We start from the raw sequence: 25,876 nt of genomic DNA on the forward strand, positions 1-25,876 counted from the left end.
CATGTTAGCCATCTATTTACTCGGCGTAACTTCATCTTTCACATCATGCAAAAAAATTGAGCTAACGTTACTGTTTTTTTTAAAGCACGAAACTGTGTTTAAAAAAAAAAAAAGTGTTTGAAAAATAGCTGCACAAATGCCGTGTGAGATAAAAAGTTGCATTGTATTCTCTAGGGTCTCTGCTAAAATATTATATATATATATATATATATATGTATGTATATGTATATATATATATATATATACATATATATACATATACATATATATATATATACATATATATACATATACATATATATATATATGTGTATATATATATATATATGTGTATATATATATATATATATATATATATGTGTATATATATATATATATATATATGTGTATATATATATATATATATATATATATATATATATATATATATATATATATATATACATATACATATATATATATATACATATACATATACATATACATATACACATATATATATATTTATATATATATTTGGGGGTTCTATGTAATTTTCTAGTAAAAAAAAAAAAAAATAATGTTTACATGTAGGAGAGAAATGTCAGAATTGGCCTGGTTTGTAAGTGGTTAAATATTAATCACAACATAAACTACCCAAATGATCCTGATCAAAAGTTTACATACCCCAGTTCTTAATGTCGTGTATTGCCCCCTTTAACATCAATGACAGCTTGAAGTTTTTTGCTGTATTTGTGGATGAGGCTCTTTATCTTCTCAGATGGTAAAGCTGCCCATTCCTCTTGTCAAAAAGCCTCCAGTTCCTGTAAATTCTTGAGCCCCAAACACACTATCAGTTCTTCTGCTGAGTTTTTCTTTCAGGTTTACCAAAACCATGTAGTGCAAGGGCCTGCCTGATTGCATACAAATTGAAACGCCTAAGGTTTGACCTCATATTATATGGTTTTGGTAAATCTAAAAGAAAAACTCAACAGAAAAACTGATAGTGTGTATGGGGCTTTAGACTGTCTTGCATGAACTGCATGTTTGAGATCTCCCCAGAGTGGCTCAAGAATATTGAGGTCAGGAGAATGAGATGGTCACTCTAGAACCTTCACTTTATTCTGCTGTAGCCAATGACAGTGCATCTTCCTGGCTGATGAATGCAAATGTTCCTCCAGTATGGTTTGGTAACATACTGCATGCATCTTGCCATCAATTTTGACCAAATTCCTGTGCCTTTGTAGCTCACACATCCCCAAAACATAAGCGATCCATCTCCATGTTTCACGGTAGTAATGGTTTACATTTCATCATATGCCTTGTTGACTCCTCTCCAAATGTAGTGTTTATTGTTGTGGCCAAAAAGCTCAATTTTGGTCTCATCACTTCAAAATTATTTTGTGTCAGAAGGTTTGAGGCTTGTTCCTGTGATGTCTGGCATATTAGAAGCGTGATACTTTGTGGCATTTGTGCAGTAATGGCTTTCTTCTGGTGACTCGACCATGCAGCCCATCTTTCTTCAAGTGCCTCCTTATTGTGGATCTTGAAACAGCCACACCACATGTTTTCAGAGAGTCCTGTATTTCACCTGAAGTTATTGTGGGTTTTTATTTGCATCCCAAACAATTTTCCTGGCAGCTGTGTCTGAAATTTTAGTTGGTCTACCGGACTGTGGTTTGGTTTAAACAGAAACCCTCATTTTCCACTTCTTGATTGGAGTTTGAACACTGCTGATTGGCATTCTCAATTCCTTGAATATCTTTTTAGATAGTTCAACTACCTTTTCCCGCAGATCCTTTGACAATTCTTTTGCTTTCCCCATGACTCAGAATCCAGAAACGTTAGTGCAGCACTGGATTAAAGATGTAAGGGTCTGTCAGGAGTCCAGAAACTCATTGACCTTTTATACACACATACTAATTACAAGCAAACAGATCACAGATGAGGATTGATACCTTTAATAGCAATTCAAACCCCTTTGTGTCAACTTGTGTGCATGTTATGAGGCCAAAATCACCAGGGTATGTAATATTTTGATCAAGGACATTTGGGTAGTTTCTGTTGTCATTATGATTTAAAAGGAGTAAACACAATTGATTGATAATAAACAGCTTCAGCCAAAACACTATAGCCATGAGTAAAAGAAACGTTTTTGTGTTATCATTCATATTCTCTGAAACATGGTCAAGAAATCAAATTCTGCCAAGGTATGTAAACTTATGAGCACAACTGAATCTACACAGCTGTTCTGTATTGATATACACAGATGTACATATTTGGTCAAAAAAAGACAAGTCCATCTATTTCAACCAACAGGAAAAAAAAAAAAAAGAATCAAAAAATTGAAAACCTCCAAAGAACCCAATACTCATCCTTCATGATCCCCTAAGGCAATCAGATATTCTTTGGATAAACAATCTCTAATACACCACACCTATGTACAATTAACCCCTAGTTACCTACATTTTTATCATATACTTAGCTTTAATTGTTCCGATTTGGGATAGGTTTATTTTATGGCTTGATGTACACAGGACATTTTTACAAACTCTCCTGAACGATTTAACTTGACAGATAGTAACCCATGTTTAAAAGTTTAAAACATCTGTCTGTGGCATTCAGCCTCTTCCTGAGCAGTAGATAACTGCTATAGTGATTTATTGCTGGCTGATTGCAGCAAGCAATAGATCATTATCAAAAGTGATCTAATGCAGCAGTTAGAGAGAGACTGATCCAGTCTCCAATGACTAGATCCAGCAACATATTTATAAGAATTGTTAGACTGTAAACCACAGAGAACTGCATTTTATATAAATAAAAGTGATTGAAATTTAAAGCTAAACTCAAGTAAAAAAAAAAAAAAATATGTTCAGGCATTAATATATTAAATTAAAAATCATTGCATAATTTTTTTAAAGCAACTAAATCCCCTGTACAGCAGAGCTCAGAGAGGGAGAAGACGATGCAACACAAGCATCCATCCAGACATGCTTCAGGGTTCACGTATTTAAAAAAAAACAAAAAAAAAACTGAAAAACAAAAACACAAACATTCTGTTGGGCAGAGATCATACTGCTGCTTCTCGTTTCCATTATCCAATCACAGACTGGTTATGAGAACTAGACCTAACTGTATTATATAACTGCAGTAGAGCAAAGCCAGTTCTCCAGATGGCCTGTGCCATTTGGCAGGGCTGTAAAAATCTCAGGAATGAGCAGAAATCTTGAGCAATAATAGAAATCCATGGTGGGTAAATCAGCTCCCATTATGAATTTCATCTGTGTATTTAGCGGTTTGCATTGAATTTAGCTTTAAGTCGCTCAATATTTGAAAAATAGGGCGATAGAGTAGAATAAAATGATCAATCCACTATGGGCACAGGGCTGAAATAACAGGGTTGCCTTGTTCAGATTCCTGCTGATCAGTTTTTCTGTGCTGTTTAGCAGCAGACCACCATTTCTAAAGGTTAAAATTTCCACGCAAAAAACTTTTCTTGAGAATCGTGGGACAGTATTAGAATTTTTGTCAGATTTCTATGGCTATTGATGCCCACACTTCCTGTCCTGCTGACAAGTCTCACCATACAGGAAGTGAAGGAAAATCTGCAACAGAAACCCATTTGAAACAAACATCTGATGGGGGCTGCTTATCTTTCCCCATTTTACAAGCAATATTTAACACGCTCTCTTTCTGTCCAGGCCATTTTTCAGCATGGTGACAGTTTGACCAACATTTACTGTCATGCAACACTGTACCCCAATGAATTTTCTTTTTTTCTTTTCTTTATTTTTAAACAAATGTGTTCTTTATGTTATACTAAATAAAAACGGAAAGAAAAGGCTCCCTAACTTTCTGATATAAAGCACAGCAAATACAAATGGCAGGACAATATGAAAACCCCTAAAATGACCCCCTTTTGGAAAGCACATACTCAAAAGGATCCCATTTTTTGGCATAATTTCTTTTAGAAACTAAGAAACATGTCAGTATTGGGGGGGGGGTTAAAACATGAAGCTTGGCAATGGTGCATTAAAGGCGAAGTACAGCTAAAGCTCATCTGGCTGCACTTCTCCTGTGGATCACAGGAGCGCAGTTCGTTTTGCACTCGTGTCCCGTTTTCAGTAGAGAGCGGACTGAAGTCTCAGCTGGTCCAGGCTCAGGAAGGACTGCAGCCATATGATCGGGATCTGCCCACATGCATGGATCGACACCCGGCCCCTCCACAGCCCAGTGCTCCAGTAAGCGAGGAGGGGGCAGAGCAGACAGCCGGTGACTGACAGTCACCAGCTCTCTGCTCACAGAGCTCTGAAAACCAAGCAATCAGCAGTGTTTGATCGCTTGATTCTCATTGTTAGAGCCGGCGAGGGACTGATGCAGTATTCAGTTGAGTAAGTATGATTTAAAAAAAAATCCCATACTTCTCTTTTAAAGTGTGTAGGTCATATACAGAGATCAGGAAATGAAGGGGTAAATGTGCAGAATAATGCAGGTGAGGGGTTAATATACAGCTCAGATCAGAGACAAGATGTAGCCGACATATACTGTAGAGGGATGAATGAAATTAAAGTGGTGGTTGACACTACCTCTGGTACTGGATGACACTGATACTAGATTACACAAGTACTGGCGCAACGAGGAAGCTTTTACAGTGATCACATGCTATAGGAGCCACTCTAATTGGCTTTTGTAAATGTCCTACATTTTTTGTACCGTTTACCGTATATTTATCGGCGTATAACACAAACTTTTTTCCCCTTAAAATCAAGGGAAAATCGTGGGTGTGTGTTATACGCTGATCCCCGCTGATTGTGGGGAAAGGAGCGAGTGGAGCCAAGATATACAAAGCCGAAGTATACTCAGCTTTACTCGGCTCCTCGCAGTCCCGCCCACCTCCACTGATTGCGAAAGGAGCGAGCGCAGCTGCCATACAGAAAGCTGAGTGTACTTCGGCTAGTCTCGGCTCCTCTCGCAGTCCCGTCTGACCATGAGCAGAGCCCGAGTCTACCCGAAGTACACTCAGCTTTCTGTATGTCAGGGGCGCTCACTCCTCTCGCAATCAGTGGAGGTGGGGGGGATAGAGTGGAGCAGAGTAAAGCCGAGTATACTTCGGCTTTGTGTATCTCGACTCCGCTCGCTCCTCTCCACTCAGTCAGTGGGGGATCAGCACCAAATTTAAACCGGGGCAACCCTGAAAAAAGACTGGGCAAGGCTGCAAAGTGACTGGGCAAGGCTGCAAAGTGACTGGGCAAGGCTGCAAAGTGACTGGGCAAGGCTGCAAAGTGACTGGGCAAGGCTGCAAAGTGACTGGGCAAGGCTGCAAAGTGACTGGGCAAGGCTGCAAAGTGACTGGGCAAGGCTGCAAAGTGACTGGGCAATAGGGGTACAACGGACCAAAAAACTCACGGATCGGATCGTTCCTCGGATCAGAGTCACGGATCGGATCATTTTTCGGATCAGCAAATAACTGAATTTGCAAAAACCTGTGAAAATTTCACCACCATATAGTCCCCACTGCAATATCCACAATCTCCCCACTGTAATATTCATCTCCCCCAATGTAATATTGGCTGAGCATGGCTGGGTATGGCAGGGTACGGCAGAGTATTGGCAGGGTACGGCAGAGTATTGGCAGGGTACGGCAGAGTATTGGCAGAATATGGAGGGATGGCTGTGACAGATCTGTACAGGAAGGGGAGAGAGGATTCGGCGTCATCATGACGCCGGTTTGTTTACAGGTGATCGCTCCGTCATTTGACGGAGCGATCACATTGTAAACGCAGATGGGTGCACCAAGATGGCATCCGCTCCGGAACTAGGCCAAAGTCAGGGCCTTTCCTAAGGCCGAGACCGCAGAGTGCTCCACGGATTGCGGCGTGTGCCGATCCGAGCGGGGTGACCCGTTCGGATCACGGATCGGTGATGATCCGTTGCACCCCTACTGGGCAAGGCTGCAAAGAGACTGGGCAAGGGTGCCCTGATGGACAAGGCTGCAGATGGGCACTGATAAGGCTGCATCGATGGGCATTGAAATGTAAGTTTTTTCCTTAATATTACCTCCTAAACTTGGGGTGTGTGTTATACGCCAGCTCATTATTTATTTTATCTGAACTGACCAATGGACAATCCTACCCTAGTACTGTATTTGTATAGCATAGAAATGCTAGAAGGCATGAACAAAATTATGTTTTTTTACTGCCACACCCATCCTCAGGACTGCGTTATTCAAATGGATAGCAAGTCATTAAATAAAAGCAATTTTAATTCTGTGTGTTGCTGTTGGGGAGTCCTGCTCATTTCCTGTCTGGCTAAATGTTGTCAGCATGACAAAAAGTGAGCAGAAATCTCTCACAAAACCTCAGATGGCAGTACAAATCGGGCAGGGGTCTCATCCCTTCCCTACTATCCAAAAGTAAGAAAAAAAAAAGTTTTTGCTTGACGTACACTTTAAAACCTCACAAACCGATTGCTAGCATTTGTGTTTTCAGTGTGTCAGCATTTATTACCTGAACATTGAACATTGCTTCGTCAGGAGCAGGTGGAGGAGGAAAGCTTCCAATAGCAGATGGGTGTGAAAGACTATTTGTGTCTTCTGGTGGTGGAGGTGGCGGCGGAGGAAAGTCTATAAAAAAAAGAAAAAAAATTAACAAAAATAAAGAGTAAGTAAGCTAGATTTTTTTTTTATCTTTATCAACCTTAAATGCAGAATAGTAAAGTATCAAGTACATATAAAAGCTTTCCATAAATAATAATACACAGAAAGGTAATTACTAATGAGTCAAGTCATCCTAATATTTCAGCTTTTGGCAAATTTGATAAAGTTGAAGAGCTCAATGTATTTCTCTGTCAAAAGCTTTGAGCCAAAATTCTTCAGGCTTCATACCTGCTGATGCTATAACAAGGGTATGCCCCCTCTTCCTATTGAATATTTTATATTATGAAGAATGTAACAGAAAGAGAAACACTGGCATCCAATGATGGGTGGGAAGACCCAAAACTACTAATTAGGTGGGAAAAGATACAAAAATTAAAAATGTTTGTTCCATGAGATATACAAAGGGTAACCAACTCACCAATATTTTCAGTTCCCAGAATGAGATGACAGTGCCTTAGCAATACCAAATAGTTAGACCTATCAGTGGACATCGAAGTCAGTGTGATAAAAATACTGGGATAAAAAAAATAAACGTACCAATATACAATTAAAAAGCAGTCAAAAAATGACATGAGAAGAGCATCTTGGGAGAAATTCAATCACCCTTATCCGAACCCAAAAAGTGGTCACCCTTTTCAGTTTAGTATTCAGGGAGGTCACAAAGTAAGAGGCACAAAGGAGTTAGCAAATCCGTGAGGCCATGGTGGACATTTACAGTGGCAGGTCACAAGGTGACCGGCAGGTAAGGAACTCTGGGAGTCTTTACACTAATTGGTCACAGATTACAACAGCCATAGGGCAAAACGGGTGGTGTGCAATGTTCTTAGACACAGGCAAGAACGTAAAGGCTTTGGCATAGGTATGAGATTTATACAACAGTGTCAAAATGTTGGGCAGCATTATGTAGTGTGGATGTGAACTCTAGAATCCTAAATGATCACCAATATTTTTTTTAGAGCAGGGGTCTCAAAACTATGGCCCTCCAGTTGTTCAGGAACTACAATTTCCATTATGCCTAGCCATGTCTGTGAATGTCAGAGTTTTATAATGCCTCGTGGGATGTGTAGTTCCGCAACAGCTGGAGGGCCGTAGTTTGGAAATCCCTGATTTAGAGGTAAAGCATGGATTAGGGAAGTACAATGATACATTTACACATTATTGTCATGTGCACACTTAAAAGAATTTCTGGTATTACTTCCGCTTTAAACAATATTCCAGCCAGTCCTGTTTATTTTCTTACAACTGCTACAAACTGACAGATATGAAGCCTGTAATTAGCAGCCAGTGGGTGGATTTGTTTGTATCTAAATACACTCTAACCACCTGCTATCTGCTTGTCAATTCATTAGAAATGCTGCCAAGCTGTATACATAGCTTGCACAGTAATATTTCATTAGAAAATTGTCCCTACCTGAAGTTTTTCTGCTTAAAAAAAAAAAAAAAAAAAAAGTGTTTCTCCGGCCTTTCTACTGGAGAAACTTGTGGCAAAAAGGATGTAAATTTAATAATAAAAAAAGGAGAAAAAAAACAAAAAAGTATGGTGGTCTAATTTATCCACTTCATCCCCGGAAGGATTTACCCCTTTCCTGACCAGAGCGTTTTTTTTTTGCGATTTGGCACTGCGTCGCTTTGGCTGACAATTTTTCCTGAGTTTAGGTCAATATGTATTCCTCTACATATTTTTGGTAGAAAAAAAAAATGCAATAAGCATGCATTAATTGGTTTGCGCAAAAGTTATAGCATCTACAAAATAGTGGATAGATTCAAGGCATTTTTATTATTTTTTATTTTTTTTTAATAGTAATAGCGGCGATCTTTATTCGGGACTGCGACATTATGGCGGACACATTGGACACTTTTGACAGTATTTTGTGACCAAAGTCATTTATACAGCCGGCAGTGCTATAAATAGCCAATGATTGCTGTATGAATGACACTGGCGGGGAAGGGGTTAAACACTAGGGGGGGGATCAAGGGGTCAAGTTCATCCTAGGGAGTGATTCTTATGGGGGGGTGGGCTACCACTGACATGACAGCGATCACTGCTCCCGATGACAGGGAGCAGTAGATCTGTCATATCACTAGGCAGAACAGGGAAATGCCTTGTTTACATAGGCATCTCCTCGTTCTGCCTGTCTCACGATCGCAGGCCACCAGTGATCATAGAGTTTGCGGGCATGCTCCCGTGGAATGTGGCGGGCATGGCACGTGCATGCCCACAAGGCGGAAAATTCAAAAGGGACATACAGGTACGCATATTTGTCTGTACGAGCCATTCTGCTGACGTAAGTGTGTGTGCGGTGGTCGGCAAGTGGTTAAGAAAATTCAAACCTATAACTTTTAATAAAACTAAAAAATGTAATTAACAAATCTAACTGGTGGAGGCACAACCTCCACTTTTCTCTTTTTAAACCTGTCAAATCTAATTCTAATAAAAAGACCACTATTGCGAAAATTACATATGTTGTATTGTGATAACAGTATGCAGTTAACACTTGTAATAATAGTATAAGTACATTTTTTATTTCATAGGTCTCAGTTTATACTTCTCTTTACAAAGCATGCAGACCAAACTTTGCTGTAAAAGTAACAATGATGGCCAACAAGGTTCAGATGGTTATATCATCTTTAAAAGGGGAAAAAAAATAATCTAGGTATGCATGAAAATGAGGAAAAACTTTTTTAGCCGAGTGAATTAATAAAGCGCTCCTTAAGCCTGATGCCAATGAGACTGTTGCAGATAGGATGCTGATGTCACACAGTGGTCTCTAATTGTGATCTGCTGTCAGGGAGCGGATTTTTCAACTGGACCTGGGGCTAAATTACAAACCAAAAAAGTAGGACATTTACAAATCTGTGTATTGCTGAAAACAAATTATCTATACTGTATACCTTGGCTGGGAATTTCAATTGGGCTTTAACTACTGGTAATACAGTTATTAGCAAGAACATCTCCTGCTTCCTGAGCCTTATAACGGGATGTTCTGCCAAATTTCCATGTTGTCCATAACCTCTTTAATAAGGGAGGACTGGAAGCTATTGGCATGGGAGGCACACGCAAATCAACTGGCCCTTTCATTGTAGGGAAAGTTTCCCTGCACAAAAGTGCACCATACACAGCATGCCAAGATGTCACAGTGGTGGCCAGGGTTAAAAGGTAGATATTGTCCTACACAAAATGGTTTATCATAATCTACCTTTTTTACATATAGAATATAATAAAATAGGGGAATGTAAGGGATGACTTGTAAATAAGGAAATACTTTCTAAGCTGAATAAGATTACAGCTACTTTGTGAAAATATCGACTTGCCTAAAAAAAAAAAGTAAATAAAATGCCATCACAAATAACCACCATCATTCTGCTTTCCCAGAATTGCATCCGACACGGACTGCAGGTCCCACTATGACTAAGCACTGAACTGAATCAAAAGTACTCTCCAGCAGGACCACCTACTGAAAACCTTCTAAACCTCAGCCCAGGCCTCCCCTGCAGTAGAGGCATGCCAAGCACATTACATGTCCAACTATGCACTTATCAAATGTATCTGATCAAATTTTATAAAAGACATTTCATGTACAAGATTTTTTTAATCTATCAAAAATATTTGGTGTCAAGGGAAAGTAGTGGAAGGCATATGAATGGATTCTGGTCTTCATGAAAGCATTCTGGTTTTTGTTTAGCAGTGTGCATAGTGGAATGATCATCCTGAAATATGGAACCATCATGACTGTTTGTTTCACAGGGTATACCTGGTACTGGGAATCGCCTCATATTCCTTTCCTGTTATGTGATCATGCTGAAAAATCTTCAGACCTAATTTCTTCCCCAAGATGCCTTCCCAAATGATTGATTACAACCCAGCAGATATTGTAGATTAAATACATCCAGATATATAGTGAAAGATGAAACATCAGACTGTATAACCTTTTTCTACTGATCATGGATTCAGCTTTTCTGGTCGTTACAACAGAATGGGGTTAATTTACTAAAGGCAAATAGGTATTGCAGTTTGCATGTGCAGCTGCACTCATTTTCCCCAGAACTTAGTAAATGTGTTAAAGATCTGTGGAGTTCCATCAAACAATCATGTGCAAGCAAAATTTTTGTTTTGCTCTCCTTGCACCTCACTGGGTATTCTTTACAAAGTAAAGCTTTACCGCATTTACTTATCCATCATTTCAGATCATCAGGGTGGCATGTGATTAGCCCCAAATATATTCTGCAGCAGGATAACAACCCCAAACATACAGCCAATATCATTAAGAACCATCTTCAGTGTAAAGAAGAAGTCCTGGAAGTGATGGTCTGGCCCCCACAGAGCCCTGATCTCGATATCGAGTCTGTCTGGGATAACATGAAGAGAGTTCATGAAGAGAAGAATTTGAGATAGCCTACATCCACAGAAGATATGTGGTTCGTTCTCCAAGATGTTGGGAACAACCTACCTGCTGAGTTCCATCACAAACTGTGTGCAAGTTATATTTTTCTTCTGTCTGCTCACTTTGCATTTTGTAAATAAACAATTCAAATTGATATATTTTTAAGGCATTCTCACTTTACAGCATTTCTCCACACCGGCTTAAAACTTTTGCACAGTACTGTGTAGTCTTTGCATGCTCATTATTTGGCTGTATACTCATTTGGTAACCACTTGGGACACGTTTATACCAGGCGTGTTAGGACTGCGCTGGGCAGCCTTGCAAGATCAGGCAAAAAAACTCTGAGGGCAGTTCACACCACTCTGCTGCACTGGTGCTTTCTGAAAAAAAGTACTGGATGTAATAATTCATCTCAGGGCAGCAGCTGCGATGCAATAATATGATTTTTTTTATAACAGCTCACCTGTAAAATCCTTTTCTTTAAAGTACATCACAGGACACAGAGCCATAGTAAATTACTATGTGGGTTATAGGCCACCTTCAGGTGATGGATACTGGCACACTCTAAGACAGGAAGTCCACTTCCTATATAACCCCTCACACTACTGGGAGTACCTCAGTTTTGTAGCACAGCAATACCCGTGTATACCAGAAAGAGGGGAGGGACCTCTGTGTCCTGTGGTGTACTTCATAGAAAAGGATTTTACATGTAAGCCGTTATAAAAATCCTATTTTCTTAATCGTACATCACGAGACACAGCGCCATAGTAATTGCTTTGTGGGATGTCCCAGAGCAATATCAACTGAGGATGGGGAGACACAACACAATTAGGGCAACATGAGACTAGAGGAGTTATACTGCTGCCTGCAGCACACTACACCCAAAGGCGATAGCCTTTTTACATACACCTGATAAAATCTGGTAAATGTATGGACTGAAGACCAAGTTGAGGCCTTGCAGATTTGAACAATGGAAGCTTGGTGATGCACTCTCACGAAGCACTAACAGTCCTAGTGGAGTGCGCTTTTGATTTGAGAGGGTGGAATCCTCATTAAACCATAAGCCTGAACAGTTACTTGTCTGTCCTATTTCTAGGACCTTCAGGCAACACAACAAAACATCAGTTTTTCGAATCTGAGCAGTCGCCTTCAAGTAGACCTTGAATGTTCTCACCACATCAAGAGAACATAGTAATTTTCCTTCCGTAGAAGAGGGTTCTGGAAAAATGAAGGTAGAACAAAATCCTGGTTCGGATAAAACTAGACACTACCTTTGGTAGAAAGTTAGGATGGGGGCGCAATACTACCTTGTGAATAATGAAATATGGCTCTTCCAAGAAAGAGCAGCCAGCTCCAATACCCTTCTTGCAGAAGATATGGTTACCAGAAAATGTGATTTCTTGTCAAAAGGGAATATGCTGTATCGGCTCAAAAAGGTTGTTTCAGGGGTGACTTAACCGCAGGATTAAGCCGTGTTACCCCCTGAATAAGCTACGAACCAAAGAATGTGAAGCAAGTGGTTGTTGAAATACAGACAAGACCGAAACCTGGCCTTTGATAGTACGCAAGGCCAGCTTCATTTCTAACCCCATCTACAGAAAGTCAAGGATTCTACTTATGACATACTTCCTGGGGTGCCAACGCCTGGATTCACACCAGGAGACATATGCTTTCTAGACTCTAATCTATGATTCTGGAAGCCAGCTTCCCTGCATTAATCAGAGTAAATATCACTGGACCCGACAGCCCACACTTCAGAATGTGGGATTTAACAGCCAAACCATTAAATTTTGCATTTGTAAGGTAGGATGAAATACCGGCCCTTGCGAGAGAAGGTCTGGATGTGGTGGTAGGGTCCATAGGTCCCCTACCGCCATCCTTATGATCTCTGCATATCAAGATCTTCTGGGCCACAAGAACCACAGATCTTCCTTCCTGCTAGATCCTGCAAAGCAGTCAAGGAAACAGCGGAATAGGAGGAAATGCATAAATCAGTGAAAACTGATTCCACAGGAACACCATGGCATCTTTTCCTTATGCTAGTGGGTCCCTTGTTTCGACACAAAGTTGTCGATTTTCTTGTTGAACGTGGATGCAAACACATCTACGTCTGGTATGGGGGTGAATGGAACATTCTCCTGGGAACAACTGCTGGCGACTCAAGTGTCCGCATGCCAATTTTCTATTCCCGGAATCAAGACTGCTGATAGGCAAAGTACATTGTTTCCCCCCCGAGGTTAAGATATAATTCACTTTTCTCTGGGCCACACGACTTGTCGTGCCCCCTTGGTGATTGATATAGGCCACTGCTGTGGTATTGTCAGATTGGATCTTGAAAGGATAATTCTGTAACCTGCACATCCAGGCCCCCAGGACCAATCGCTCTGCCCGGATCTCTAGAATGTTGATGGGCATTTTAGATCTGGACTATTTCCCTTGGACAGTCACTTCTTCCCAGACTGCTCCCCAACTCAAAAAGGCTGGCATCTGCTGTTACTATCTTCCAGGTAGGTGGTAGGAAAGATATTCCCTTCTGCAGATTCTTGGTTATCAACCATCACCTGAGGCTCCAGTGCACCCTGGAGACACATTGGGAAATCTAGAGCTTGGACCTACTTGTTACAAGCCTACAAAATACTGTTTTGCCACAGCCTCAATTAAACTGAGCATAAATAACGGCCTCGAATGAAGCCACCATCTTTCCCAACAACCTCATGCAAAGTCAAATAGGATTCTTTCTTTGCTATGACCATCTGAATCAGTTCCTTTATGGCACTAATCTACGCCTAGGGCAAGAATACCTTTTCCTGGGCTGTATCAATCAGACCCAAGTATTCCAATCTCTTTGATAATTTTTTAAGGAAGATTTCTCTAGGTTGAGAATCCAACCTTGGTATTCCAGGTAGTTAACTGTAGATCATACTTTGGTCTAAGCGACTACCGACTAGTCTATCAAGAGCAGATCATCTAAGTAAGCTATAATCGTTATACCTAGGGGCCTTTATCTGGTTACAGGAGGGGGCCAGACCTTTGTAAATACTCGAGCTACAGTAGCTAGACCGAAAGGCAGAGCTAAAAACTGAAAAATAATATTTTCTACCTCGAAATATAGATATTTCTGGTGAGGGGGAAATATAGGTACATGGAGGTATGCATCCCTGATGTCTATTGACCTCAGAAGTTCTCCACCTTGTAGGACGGAGACCACTGATCGAATTTACTCCATGCGGAAAGAGCGGATATTCAGAACCGGTTTAGACCGGTCCAGATTTAGATCTAGAATGGGTCTGACATACTCACTTGGTTTTGGCATCGTGAAAAGGTTTAAATAAAACCCAAATCCCTGCACTTACATGGGAACCACCAAGATCAATCTTTTGAGACAAAAGATGGTCCAATGCTTGAGAAAGAGAGATGACTTTTCCTCTGGAGTCGGAGAAAAAAAAAAAAAAGAGGAGATGGGGACCTTTGGAACTCAAGTTTATATTCTAGAGTTATTGAGGAAGTTACCCATCTGCAGCCAACGGCACCTGGCATTCCTAGGTGGTCTCCCATCCAGGTACTGACCAGGCCCGACCCTGCTTAGCCTCAGAGATCAGACAAGATTGGGCGCTTTCAAGGTAATGTGGCCGTAGGCTCCGACAATCTTCCTGCCAGACCCTTGAGAACGGCGGAAGTATTCCCCCCACTCGAGCAAGCAGGGATGCATCCTCATAAGGAGGCTTCAATTTTGAACTTGAGGTGGAGGCCCCCGTAACTGCCTGGAAGCAGATGCTCCTGGCACAGGAGAAGGAGCTTGTGTAAATGAAATACGTTTACTCCTCTTCCAACTAGCAAAAGGATACTTTTTACACTAAAATTGTTGGATGTATTTATCCAAATCATCCCTAAACAGCTGTTCACCGTGAAAAGGAAAACTAGCCAAGAGCTTTGCATGATGCATCGGCTGACCAGTCAAGCATAAGGCACAAGGCTTGAAGAATAAAACCTCTCATGGTGTCTATTGCTAAACATAATGCGACTGGTAACTCGGGTAAATCCTGGCCTGCTGATCAGGAATAACCTTGAGCACCTGTTCAGACTGGACTCTCAAGGATTGACATACAGCAATTGCTGCTAGCAGAGATTGAAACATCAGAAAAAATTTCCAACTTTTTATCCGTTGGATCCCTTAACATTTGAGTATTGTCTAACGGACAAGTCAAACTTTCATTCACAGAGGATATAGCAGCGACAGTTGCTGGTATCCCCACATTTAGTGAATTTTTCCTCCATAGGAAAAATTGTTAAAAATGTTATAGTAGGGAAAAGAAAAAAAGTTTATCTGGGTGATCCCACTCAGAATACATAATCCTTTTCAGCATTGAATGGACAGGAAAGGCATGCACAGCTTGAGGAGGCTTTAGTGAGCAAGAAGTGGGCATATCAACCGACTCAATGAAGAGTAGCAAAAAAGTGGAGCGGACAAATCCAGTAAAAATTGCACTATCAATCTTTCAGATTGTGACGCATTTTACCCCTCAGAAGAGGAGTCATCAGCCTTCTCACGGTCGCCTGAGGGAAATTGCATTTTATCCCATTCTAGGATGCGATGAAAGCCGCAAGCCAATCCCATCATGGCTTGAGGAAAACCCTCTTCAGTAATATAGACAGGGGCTGCAGTGTTGAAAACGATTGCAATATTTGATAGCCCTGATCACTTACTCGGACCAGCCACCCCAGAACTCTCAGGGGAGGATGCCAATATAGAGTATTTAGAGCCTACAGGATTCCCTTTTAAGCCCTTTTTTGGGGTGTTTCTACTCCCCTTCTGATCATAGCCCGATGTACAAGTGCAGAGGGACTATCAGAAGAAATCACATTCACTGCTTGAGCAAATAGTCCAGCAACTGCCGCTGCTATTTAAGGCTCAGCCTGGTGCTTTTAGTAAATGTGCCAAAGGAAAACCCTGTGTAACCACTCGAATCGCTCTTTTTAGCTTTTTGTGTCTGTCCGACAGCTGCAGTCAGCAAAACGCAGAGTCTTTTAAAAGTACCTCCGTGCTGGACATTGCTGTACGCCAACACCGCACGCTCACTCCGTGTTCCCACCGTGCCCTCCTCTTTTCAAAAAAAGAGCATTTTCCCACGCAACATGCTGATCCAACGAGATTGTGTGTGTGTGGGGGAAAGGCAGTGAGGAGGAGGGCTGTGACAAACCATCATACAGAGGCGGTGGAGAACGGAGCAGCATCCACCAATCGTTCTGCTACTCCCTCTACTCAGAAAGAGGGGGAGAGCTTTTATCCAGGTGGGGGTGTTTTTTTTTTGTTTTTTAGAGAGAAAAATCCACCCCCCCCCCCCCCAACATCTTACAGGAGTACTGTGATTGCCAGCCAGAGAGAGGTCTGTCAGTATCTGCTGACACAGCATGTGAGAAAGCATAAGATATGTGCTCTATACAGCCCCCAGTGGTGACCTTTAGACATGACAACATTTACATTTTAAAGGAGACAATTCACAAGAAACTTTAAAATTCTTTAGAAGTCTCCACTTACCTTTCCCGTCTCCGGGTTTTCTGTAGTAAAACCAACAGACCCAATCGTCACCTCTCATGGTGGGTTCCATTTAAAAAACATTCAGGAACTGGGGCCACCCCATTCCTTTTTTTTTATTTTTTATACGGGGGATCCGCACTCCTGGACCCGTAAAACACCCAACCAGAAAAAACTTAAAGCGGAGGTCCACCCTAAAGTGGACCTTCCGCTCATCGGAACCCTCCCCCCCTCCGGTGCCACAATCGGCACCTTTCAGGGGGGAGGGGGGTGCAGTTACCTGGATAATCCAGGTAACTGCACCCACTTCCGGGATAGCTCTCTGCGGAAAGGGGCGTAACTTACGCCCCTTCCCGCAAGTGCCCCGCTGCCTGCTGGGAAACACACAGATCCCAGAGGCAGCGGGGACCGTCCTCATTGCGCAGCGCGGTTCGCGCATGCGCAGTAGGGAACCGGGAAATGAAGCCGAAAGGCTCCATTTCCTGATTCCCATACCCAAGATGGCGGCGGCAGCCATCGAGTCTAGAGATCTAGAGATCGGCTTCGGGTGCCGACATCGCGGGCGCACTGGACAGGTAAGTGTCACTATTTTAAAAGTCAGCAGCTGCAGTATTTGTAGCTGCTGGCTTTTAAAAAAAAAAAAAGAAAAAACGCGGAGTCCCGGTGGACTCCCGCTTTAAGGCTGAAAAAAACAAAAAGCACTGGATCCCGGGGTTTAGCTCTCTAGAAAGAGAAGTGTTACAGGCTAAACCTTGTTTCTGCCTCCACGAGGCCCAGACACCATTCAATTCGGCCTAAAAAGACACTGAATGCTCCCCCTGTCCACCCCTTTTAAATGTTACTCACAACCCAGATATACCTGACAGTTTGTCCACAATGGCTATGACCCCGTGGACTCAAGCAGGCATTTTCCAACTCCGCCACTTAGTTCACCCAGTGTCCCGCAAACTTTTATCTTTTCCGGACTTACAGGATAAATTTGACATTCCACAACGGTCCATTTTCACCTACCTTCAATTTAAGCACTTCTTTTGCTCCGTATCTCCTGCCATGAGCCTAGAGAAACCTAACGCCTTTGAAATGTTATGCACCCAGGGTTCACACCAGAAGGGTCTCATATCCGCTATTTACAGGATTCTACATGACTCACTACCCCCCACTCTAGACTCTCACCTTTATATGCGGAAATGGGCCAAAATCCTACCCGTTGCCGTTTCTCTCTCTCAATGGCAGGAGATCTGGACTTCCATCTCCAAAGTCTCGAGATGTGTTGAGCAGAAAGAAACTGCTTATAAAGTACTAATGTTTTGGTATAGGACCCCCGAAGTTTTACATAAATATGATCCCTCACTGTCTCGTTTATGCTGGAGGTGCCTACAGGATATTGGCACACACCTTCATATCTTTTGGGATTGTCCACGTATCACATCTTTTTGGTCTATGGTCCAATCCATTCTCCAATCAATATTGAAAAGAGATATCCCACTGACTCCGACACACTACCTGTTAGGCCTTCCGATCCTAGATCTCCCTAAATATGCCAGGAAACTAATGGCTTTCATACTCCTGGCTGCCAAGAGAGTAATTCCAGCTCATTGGCTATCTCCCATACCTCCCACACAAGCACATGTAGTCTCGTCCATTGCTCACATGCGTAGGATGGAACATTTGACGGCAATAGCTCATGATTCCTTGCCCAAATTTTCCAAGACATGGGACCCATGGGATGCCTCCATATTCAACCCAGAATCTTTGATTACCCCCTCTGCCGGTCCTTCCTTAAGTGTCCTTAGGGAGATTTGATATCCTGTTTACTGTATTATACCGTATCAGACCAAGAACACCCATACGTCTGGTTTCCAATGTCTTAGTTCGTTCTATCCTTCTTTTTCAGTTATGCTATCACCATTGTATACAGCTTCATGGTGTATCCTCTCACTTAACCCGTTTGTAACCTACAATATGGTGCCCATATTATGTCCACCCAATGTTACTGACTACTGTACTGTATTTATGACATTTTTGTACTGTTTACAGGAAAAAAAAAATTTCAATAAATATACATTAAAAAAAAAAAAAAAAAAAAAAGACACTGAATGGATCCAGCTGCATAGTTAGCCCCAAGCAAGGATTGCTCCAGTGGAGCTCAGCACAGCACATCTTTACTCGTGACCAACACCTTAGACACTGGCAAAATAAACTGAGGTACTCCCAGTAGTGGGAGGGGTCATATAGGGAGTGGACTTCCTGTCTTAGGGTGTTCCAGTGTCAATCACCTGAAGGTGGCCTATAACCCGCATAGTAATTACTATGGCTCTGTGTCCCGTGATGTAGAATTAAGAAATACCCCATTTCAACACCACTGTGTGAATAGAACTTAATGAAATGTAAAGTAAACCATGCACTTCGTCGGAATCGGTGCATCAACACTGCTTAATCCCAGTGCATGCCAGCAGCCAAGCAGTCAGCACAGCTTGCTGGGGTGAATGTGTCCTAAATGTAATAATTTTTAGGTACTTTCCTACACAATATTTTTTTTTTCCTTCGGGTGCTGTCCTCTGTTCATCTCCTCTTAGATCTGGAAGTTTTCTCCTGACATGTTTTATTTGTGATTTTCTTACTTGTAAATTAAGCTAATGAGGTATTTTGGTTATATGCCTACCTGTTGCAGGTCTTTAGATTAAAAAGGTAGAGTAGTGAATACACGGTGTGAACATTAGGCAAGTTATAATCAAGGATTAATTTCATTATTGCACAACTACAGTGCTCTCGGTCAATCCAAAATGTTTATAAACCTCAAACCTGAATATTTAGGAAATTAAAAGGGAGGTTTTGGTTTTCTTAGGAGTATATATATATGTGTGCACACTTATTGGGCAACTATAAGTGTGCAAACTTATTATGCAACTAAATTAAAATTTTCCCATCTTACCCGTTTATCATCTAACAAAATGAGAGCAACAAACAACTCAAAATTTACAAAAACATTTCTGACATTTCTAAAATAAAATAAATAAATCAGTGAACAATATAGCCCCCCTTTTCAATAACAGCCATAAGCCCACCATTCATGGAGTCTGTCAGTTTCTTGATCTGTTGATCAACTTTTTGTGCAGCAGAAAGCACACACTCACAGAAACTGTTCAGGAGAGGTGTAGATTTTCCTTCACCGTAAATCTCCAAATTTCAGAAGGGCCCACAAGTTCTCAAAAGGGTTTAGGTCAGGTGAGGAAGGGGGCCCATGTAATTTTTTGATCTTTAAGTCCTTTACAGGCTAGCTGCGCAGTTGAGTACTTTGATGCATGCAATGGAGCATTGTCCTACATAAATCTCATGGTCTTCTTGAAAGATGCAGGCCTGTTTTTTGTACCATTGCTTGAAGAAAGGGTCTTCTGAAAACTGGTAGGAGGTGTGGGAGTCTAGTTCCGAGTCCAACTAGCTCACCTTTAACCACTTCCTGACCGGCTCACGTACATCAGCAGGTTGGCAGCCTTGCACAAAATGACGTACAGGTAATTTAAGAGCCTAAGCAGGCATGCGCACCCCCACTGCACGGCGGGGTGGGAGTTGGGGGGGGGGGGGGGGACACGATGTGCGTGGAGATCATGGGCACGAGAGACAGAACAGGATCCGTGTGTGTACACAAATCCTGGGAGAGGATGAGAGGAGAAACAGATCGTATGTTCCTATTAGTTAGGAACAGAGATACGTCTCCACTTCTAGTCCCTCCCATCCAACCACAGTTAGAACACACACTGAGGGAACACATTTAACCCCTTCTTCGCCCCCTAGTGTTAACCCCTTCCCCGCCAGTGACATCTATACAGAAATCAGTGAGTATTTTTAGCTCTGATCGCTGTATAAATGTTAATGGTCCCAAAAAATAAAAAAAAATTAATTTTTTTTTTTAAAAAGTCAAAAGTGTCCGATCTGTCCCCCCGCAATCCCGATAAAAATCAAAAAAATGTTAAAAATAAAAATGCCATAAATCTATCCCCTATTTTGTAGACACTGTAACTTTTGCACAAACCAATCAATATAGGCTTATTGTGATTTTTTTTTTTAACCAAAGACATGTAGAAGAGTAAAGTGATGTAGAAATGTGTTTTTTTTTGGGGGGGGGGGGATTATAGCAAAAACCCAAAAATGTTTTTCAGAATTATCGCTGTTTATAGCGCAAAAAAAAAAACTAGAGGTGATCAAATACCAAAAGAAATCTCTATTTGTTGGGTATCACGCTGATCGACCGCGCAATTGTCAGTTAAAGTGCCGTATCACAAAAAATGGCCTGGTCAGGAAGGGGGCAAATGCTGTCGGGACTGAAGTGGGTAATATAACCCAGCCTATATCAGTGCGCCACCTCCACCTTGCTGGCATCTGAGTCGAAGTGGAGCTCTGTGCCTGTTACAAATCAAGCCACAGGCCTATCCCTATCTGGTCCATCAAAAGTCACTTATCTCATCAGTCCATAAAATCTTTGCAAAATCTGTCTTTAGATATTTTAGCCTAGTCTTGACATTTCAACTTATGTGTCTTGTTCAGTGGCGGTTGGATTTCAGCCTTCCTAACCTTGGCCATGTCTACGAACACTGAACACCTTGTACTTTTGGGCACTCCACGTAGGTTGAAGTTCTGGAATATGAAACTGTGCAAACACCAAACACAATATTAAAGCAGACCTTCAGTCATTTTTTCAACTGTCAATCTATAAAATCTTCTGCCCTTTCTGCGGTTTCTTGTCTGGTAAAAAGCCTAGGCTCATGACATCATGTACAGCTCTCTCGCTCCAACTCTTGTGAGAGTTTGCCAGGGGGCGGAGAGGGGGTAAGTCATAAAAAGGCCAATGAGAGCCGCAGAGCTGGAGGTGTGCCTCTGTGTGTCTGTGTAAATCCAGGAAGTGAACAGGCAGCAGCTTCATCTGCCCACAGTTAAAATGGATGCAACCAGACTCAGTGGAGAGAGATTTCTGCAGCATATTTGGCAAGTACAGCATCACAGTATATATAAAATAATATGCAAAGTGGTTGGAGGGAAGCTTCAGAATGGCAAAGATGTTTTTGTTAAAAATTATGTGAGCAGACTGCAGTTCCTCGTTAAGTAAAGCGGAGATACGTCATCTAATTGAATGAAAAAAAATTAAAATAATATTGGCAGTTTGGATTCTTGTCTTGTTTCATGCTATTCAATAGATTGTGTTGACTAATGGAATAACCTGCAAAACAGTGATTACATTTGTGGATGCCAATTATAGGAAACTATGACCCACAACTGTTCACACTAGACATTGTATGTGATTTGCACTGCGTTCCTGTGCAGATCACATGCGAGGTCTATGCAATGCGATTTCAGCCATACAACTGTACGGCTGAAATCGTATTTGCACCAAAATAGTGCAGGACCCTTTATTGGTCCGCACTGGAATCTGATATCATGGGTGTTCACACCTATGCAATCCGAATCCTGCACCATTTCACAGTTTGCACTGCGATCCTCGGACCGATCTGGGGGTGTCGTTAACTTTATATTGACACCACCAGCGGCTCGCAGATCTGATTGTGAACCACTGCGTGATTCATGTGTGATGCGGGAACCCACACAGGATTTGCAGGGTTCCTGCATCGCACCAGTGTCATCCGAGACTAAAAGGGATTCTTACGGTACTACCGCTGGTTTAAAAAAAAAAAAAAAAAAAAAAAAGCTCCTCATTTTGCAAGGGAACGTTCCCTTAGCTTAATGAATGAAGTGTAAGTTCTGCTGACTACAACCATCCAAACATAACTAAGCAAATGTACAGTTTTTTTTCCTTGCAGCGATTAAGTATTCTTTGCAAAAGGGAATTTTTACCACATTCCCTTGCAAAGTAAACAACCTATCTTCCTTTAGTAACTCAATCCCAATTGTGTACTTGTTGAAGTGAACCTTTTTAAAATAAAACTCCTGTATACAAGCAGTCCCCGAGTTACGAACGGCTAGGGACTGTAGGTTTGTTCTTAAGTCGAATATGTTCGTAAGTCAGAACAGCATGCACAGAATGGCAGATACGTAGTTTTCTGATGTTCCGTCAAATGTGCCCGCCGTCAAAGTTGCCACGCAGCCTCCCGTTCATAAGAAGGAGTAGTTCGCCAGTCGGATGTGCGTAACTCGGGGACTTCCTGTACAGTAAAAGCACAATGTTTTTTATACATTTTTTTTGCCAGAAAACCTTCCTTTGTAGACTTCCGATTCCGTTTTTGATACTTAGAACTTGACTTCACTGACTTCTTGGTTAAACTCCACCGATCTGTTCAATAAACATGCCCTAGTGGACAGGGTTTAGCCCACAATTAAGGAAGCCAAATCTCTTGTAAAAAGTGTCCAAAGCAGGCTTAAAATAAAAGTTATCAGCAGGTAACCTGTGGGGTCTGCTCCAAGGCAGTCCTTACAGAAAAATAAAAAATAAGTTCACTTAAAACAAGACCTTATTTTTGTATTAATGAAATAAGGATTAGATCACATTTTGGAAGCTATTTATTCAGAACATTGTCAACTGATGACAAAAGCCATATCATTTTCTAGAGATAATAATCAGGTATCAGTCTGGCTCCTCTGAAGTTAAAACTCTGTGCACAGTCATCCAACAATCAAAGTTTTAAGCCATCCAATGTTGCAGTGTTCTCATTTTCATAGGAGCACATTTAATTTACTTTATTGGGAACGCCAAAGTCATAAAAGGTTTTATATCAAGCAAAAATAATGCAGACTGCCCCATGCCAGCTGAAATATTGCGTTTATGGATTTATTCTGCGAGAAAAGGTCACCAACTGTTTAAGTCTTGAACAGTTTTAATCATCCCCAAATTCTGTGAGCAGGATGAAAAAAAGGAAGCTCAGAACAAACAGCAGCAGGAACTCTAATTAAAAAGAACCAATTCAACTAATTTTATTTGCCATTAAATATTCAGGATTTGCTGTTTGACACACAAGGAATAGCAATTAGTAATTTTAGTGATGTGAGAATAGTTGGAGGCATAATCAGTGAAAATGAATGAGCGCTCACAAGGTGAGATGATGCTTTATCTCTTTATCTGCTCCAAAACAAAGATTTCACACAACACCAAACCTATTCCTTTAGAATAGGATATCACTTCCCTCGGTGATTGCAGTTCTTCATCAGGCAGCAGCAAATGAAGGGCAGTCTCCCCAAAACAAACTTGGCCCATAAGTAAGCACACAACCTCCATTCACAATCGTTCTGAATAGCACCTGCCAAACCATTCCCTGCTGAATCTTCTTCTCAGTGGTTAACAAGAAACTTAAAATACACAGCGCTATATTTATAGAGTAGAATAAGTTAATTTAGGATCCTGTAAATTTCCCTTTTTGTTAAAAAAAAAAAAAAATGTTCTGGCAAAAGGACAAACAAAATGTTTTAAGTAGGGTAATGCCTTGAAAATGGAGAAATGGTTATTTTTCTAAGATCCAAAGTTAAACCACTGGGAAAATATACGGTTACAGGGGAATGTACTCTATTGCAATGTGATAATAGTTCAGTGGTAGTCTATTATGGAATTTGGTTATTTGTAGCTTTGTTAAAAAATCATGTTACAGCTCTTGGATAGCTAGCCAATGCCACATACTAAGCCATGTTATATTGTATACAGAACAGGAACACTAGTTTTGAATGCAACCTTTTTGCTTTTCTGATTCCAACAGTTTTCATGAATTTAATTAAATGGAAAAAAAAAAAAAAAAAAAAAGTCTCCAGTACCTCACATCTAAATGGAGCTTCATCTGCTAATTAGCTATGGTTCGATACTCCCAAGTACTTTACATTATAGGGCTCAACAAATTTGTGTTCCATAGCCCAGTTATGTGAGAAGTTAAACTAAAGGCAAACATTTTTAGAATTATGGAGATTAGGGAGGGTTATAACCCCTCAGTTTTTCTGCTACCTGTGTCCCATTAACCACTTCAGCCCCAGAGGATTTTACCCCCTTCCTGACCAGAGCACTTTTTGCTATTTGGCACTGCGTCTCTTGACAATTGCGCGGTTGTGCGACATTGTACCCAAACAAAATTTACATCCCTTTTTCCCCACAAAAAGAGCTTTATTTTGGTGGTATTTGATCGCCTGATTTTTATTTTTTGGGCTATAAACAAAAAAAAGAGCGACAATTCTGAAAAAAAGCATTATTTTTTACGTTTTGCTATAATAAATATCCCCCCCCCCCCCCCCCATTTTTATTTTTTGGGCTATAAACAAAAAAAGAGCGACAATTCTGAAAAAAAAAGCATTATTTTTTACGTTTTGCTATAATAAATATCCCCCCCCCCCAAAATGACTTTTTTCCTCAGTTTAGGCCAATATGTATTCTTCTATATATTTTTGGTAAAATTATATATATTGATTGGTTTGCGCAAAATTTATATAGTGTCTACAAAATAGGAGATTGAATTTTTTTTTCTTTTATTAGTAATGGCGATGATTTGCCATTTTTTTGGGGGACTGTGACATTATGGCGGACACATCGGACATTTTTGACACCATTTTGGGTCCACTGTCATTTATAAAGCGATCAATGCTATACAAATGCATTGATTACTGTGTAAATGACACTAACAGTGAAGGGGTTAACCACTAGGGGGCAGTGAAGGGGTTAAGTGTGTCCTAGGGAGTGATTCTAACTGTTAAGGGGCTGGACTTCCACACACAGGACAGTGATCACAGCTCTCCATGAGAACAAACTGTGATCACTGTCCTGTCATTAGGCAGAACAGGGAATGCTTTGTTTACAAAAACATCTCCCCGTTCTTCCTCTCCGCCGCACGATCACGGGCACCTGACAGACAGAGTCCACGGGACCTGCAGTCACGGTACACCCTTTTGCCTACCAGCGCCATTCTGCCGACATACATTGGCATGCCTTGGTCGGCAAGCAGTTAGAGATATTTTCCTTTCACATTGCAAAAGCAGGAAGTTATAGAAAATCCCTCCAAAGTGATGGACTCCCTGGTTGTCAAATTGATCACCAAGACCAGTGCCCACATTAAAATATATCTCAGTCCATTCCTGACCTGGGGACAACCCAGAACTTTCTTTTATTTATTTTTTTACTTTCACGTTTGCTCATAATGGCAAAAAGGGCATATAGAGGCTGAATCTCCATAACAGGAGACATAAAGCAATAAAAAAACAAACTGACAGGTGTTGTAATCCCTCTCCACTCTGTCCAAAACTAAGAAAAAAGTTATGAGTGTTTCATTTAAATAAGCACCAAAACCTGCATTACCACCATTTTTGTTTTTTAACAAAATGCTTTCCTACTCTGCGTCGCTCTCCCAAACTTCC

At 41.1% G+C, this 25,876-nt stretch overlaps 1 protein-coding gene and 1 pseudogene across 5 annotated transcripts in view; both read right to left on the reverse strand.

The window, feature by feature from the left end:
* Positions 1-25,876, reverse strand: part of LPP (LIM domain containing preferred translocation partner in lipoma) — a 541,140-nt gene that overhangs the window by 320,541 nt on the left and 194,723 nt on the right. For all 5 annotated transcript variants that reach the window (XM_077487560.1, XM_077487557.1, XM_077487561.1 and 2 more), the window contains one exon: positions 6,486-6,601. In XM_077487560.1, the coding sequence (XP_077343686.1) occupies positions 6,486-6,500 (15 nt within the window). In that variant the 5' untranslated portion in view covers positions 6,501-6,601. The remainder of the gene's footprint in view (positions 1-6,485; positions 6,602-25,876) is intronic.
* LOC143990796 (5S ribosomal RNA) lies at positions 14,535-14,653 on the reverse strand (annotated as a pseudogene).

Source organism: Lithobates pipiens, unplaced genomic scaffold (genome assembly GCF_037356315.1).
Source record: "Lithobates pipiens isolate NorthernLeopardFrog02 unplaced genomic scaffold, aLitPip1_a1.2 Scaffold_18, whole genome shotgun sequence".
NCBI lineage: Eukaryota > Metazoa > Chordata > Amphibia > Anura > Ranidae > Lithobates > Lithobates pipiens.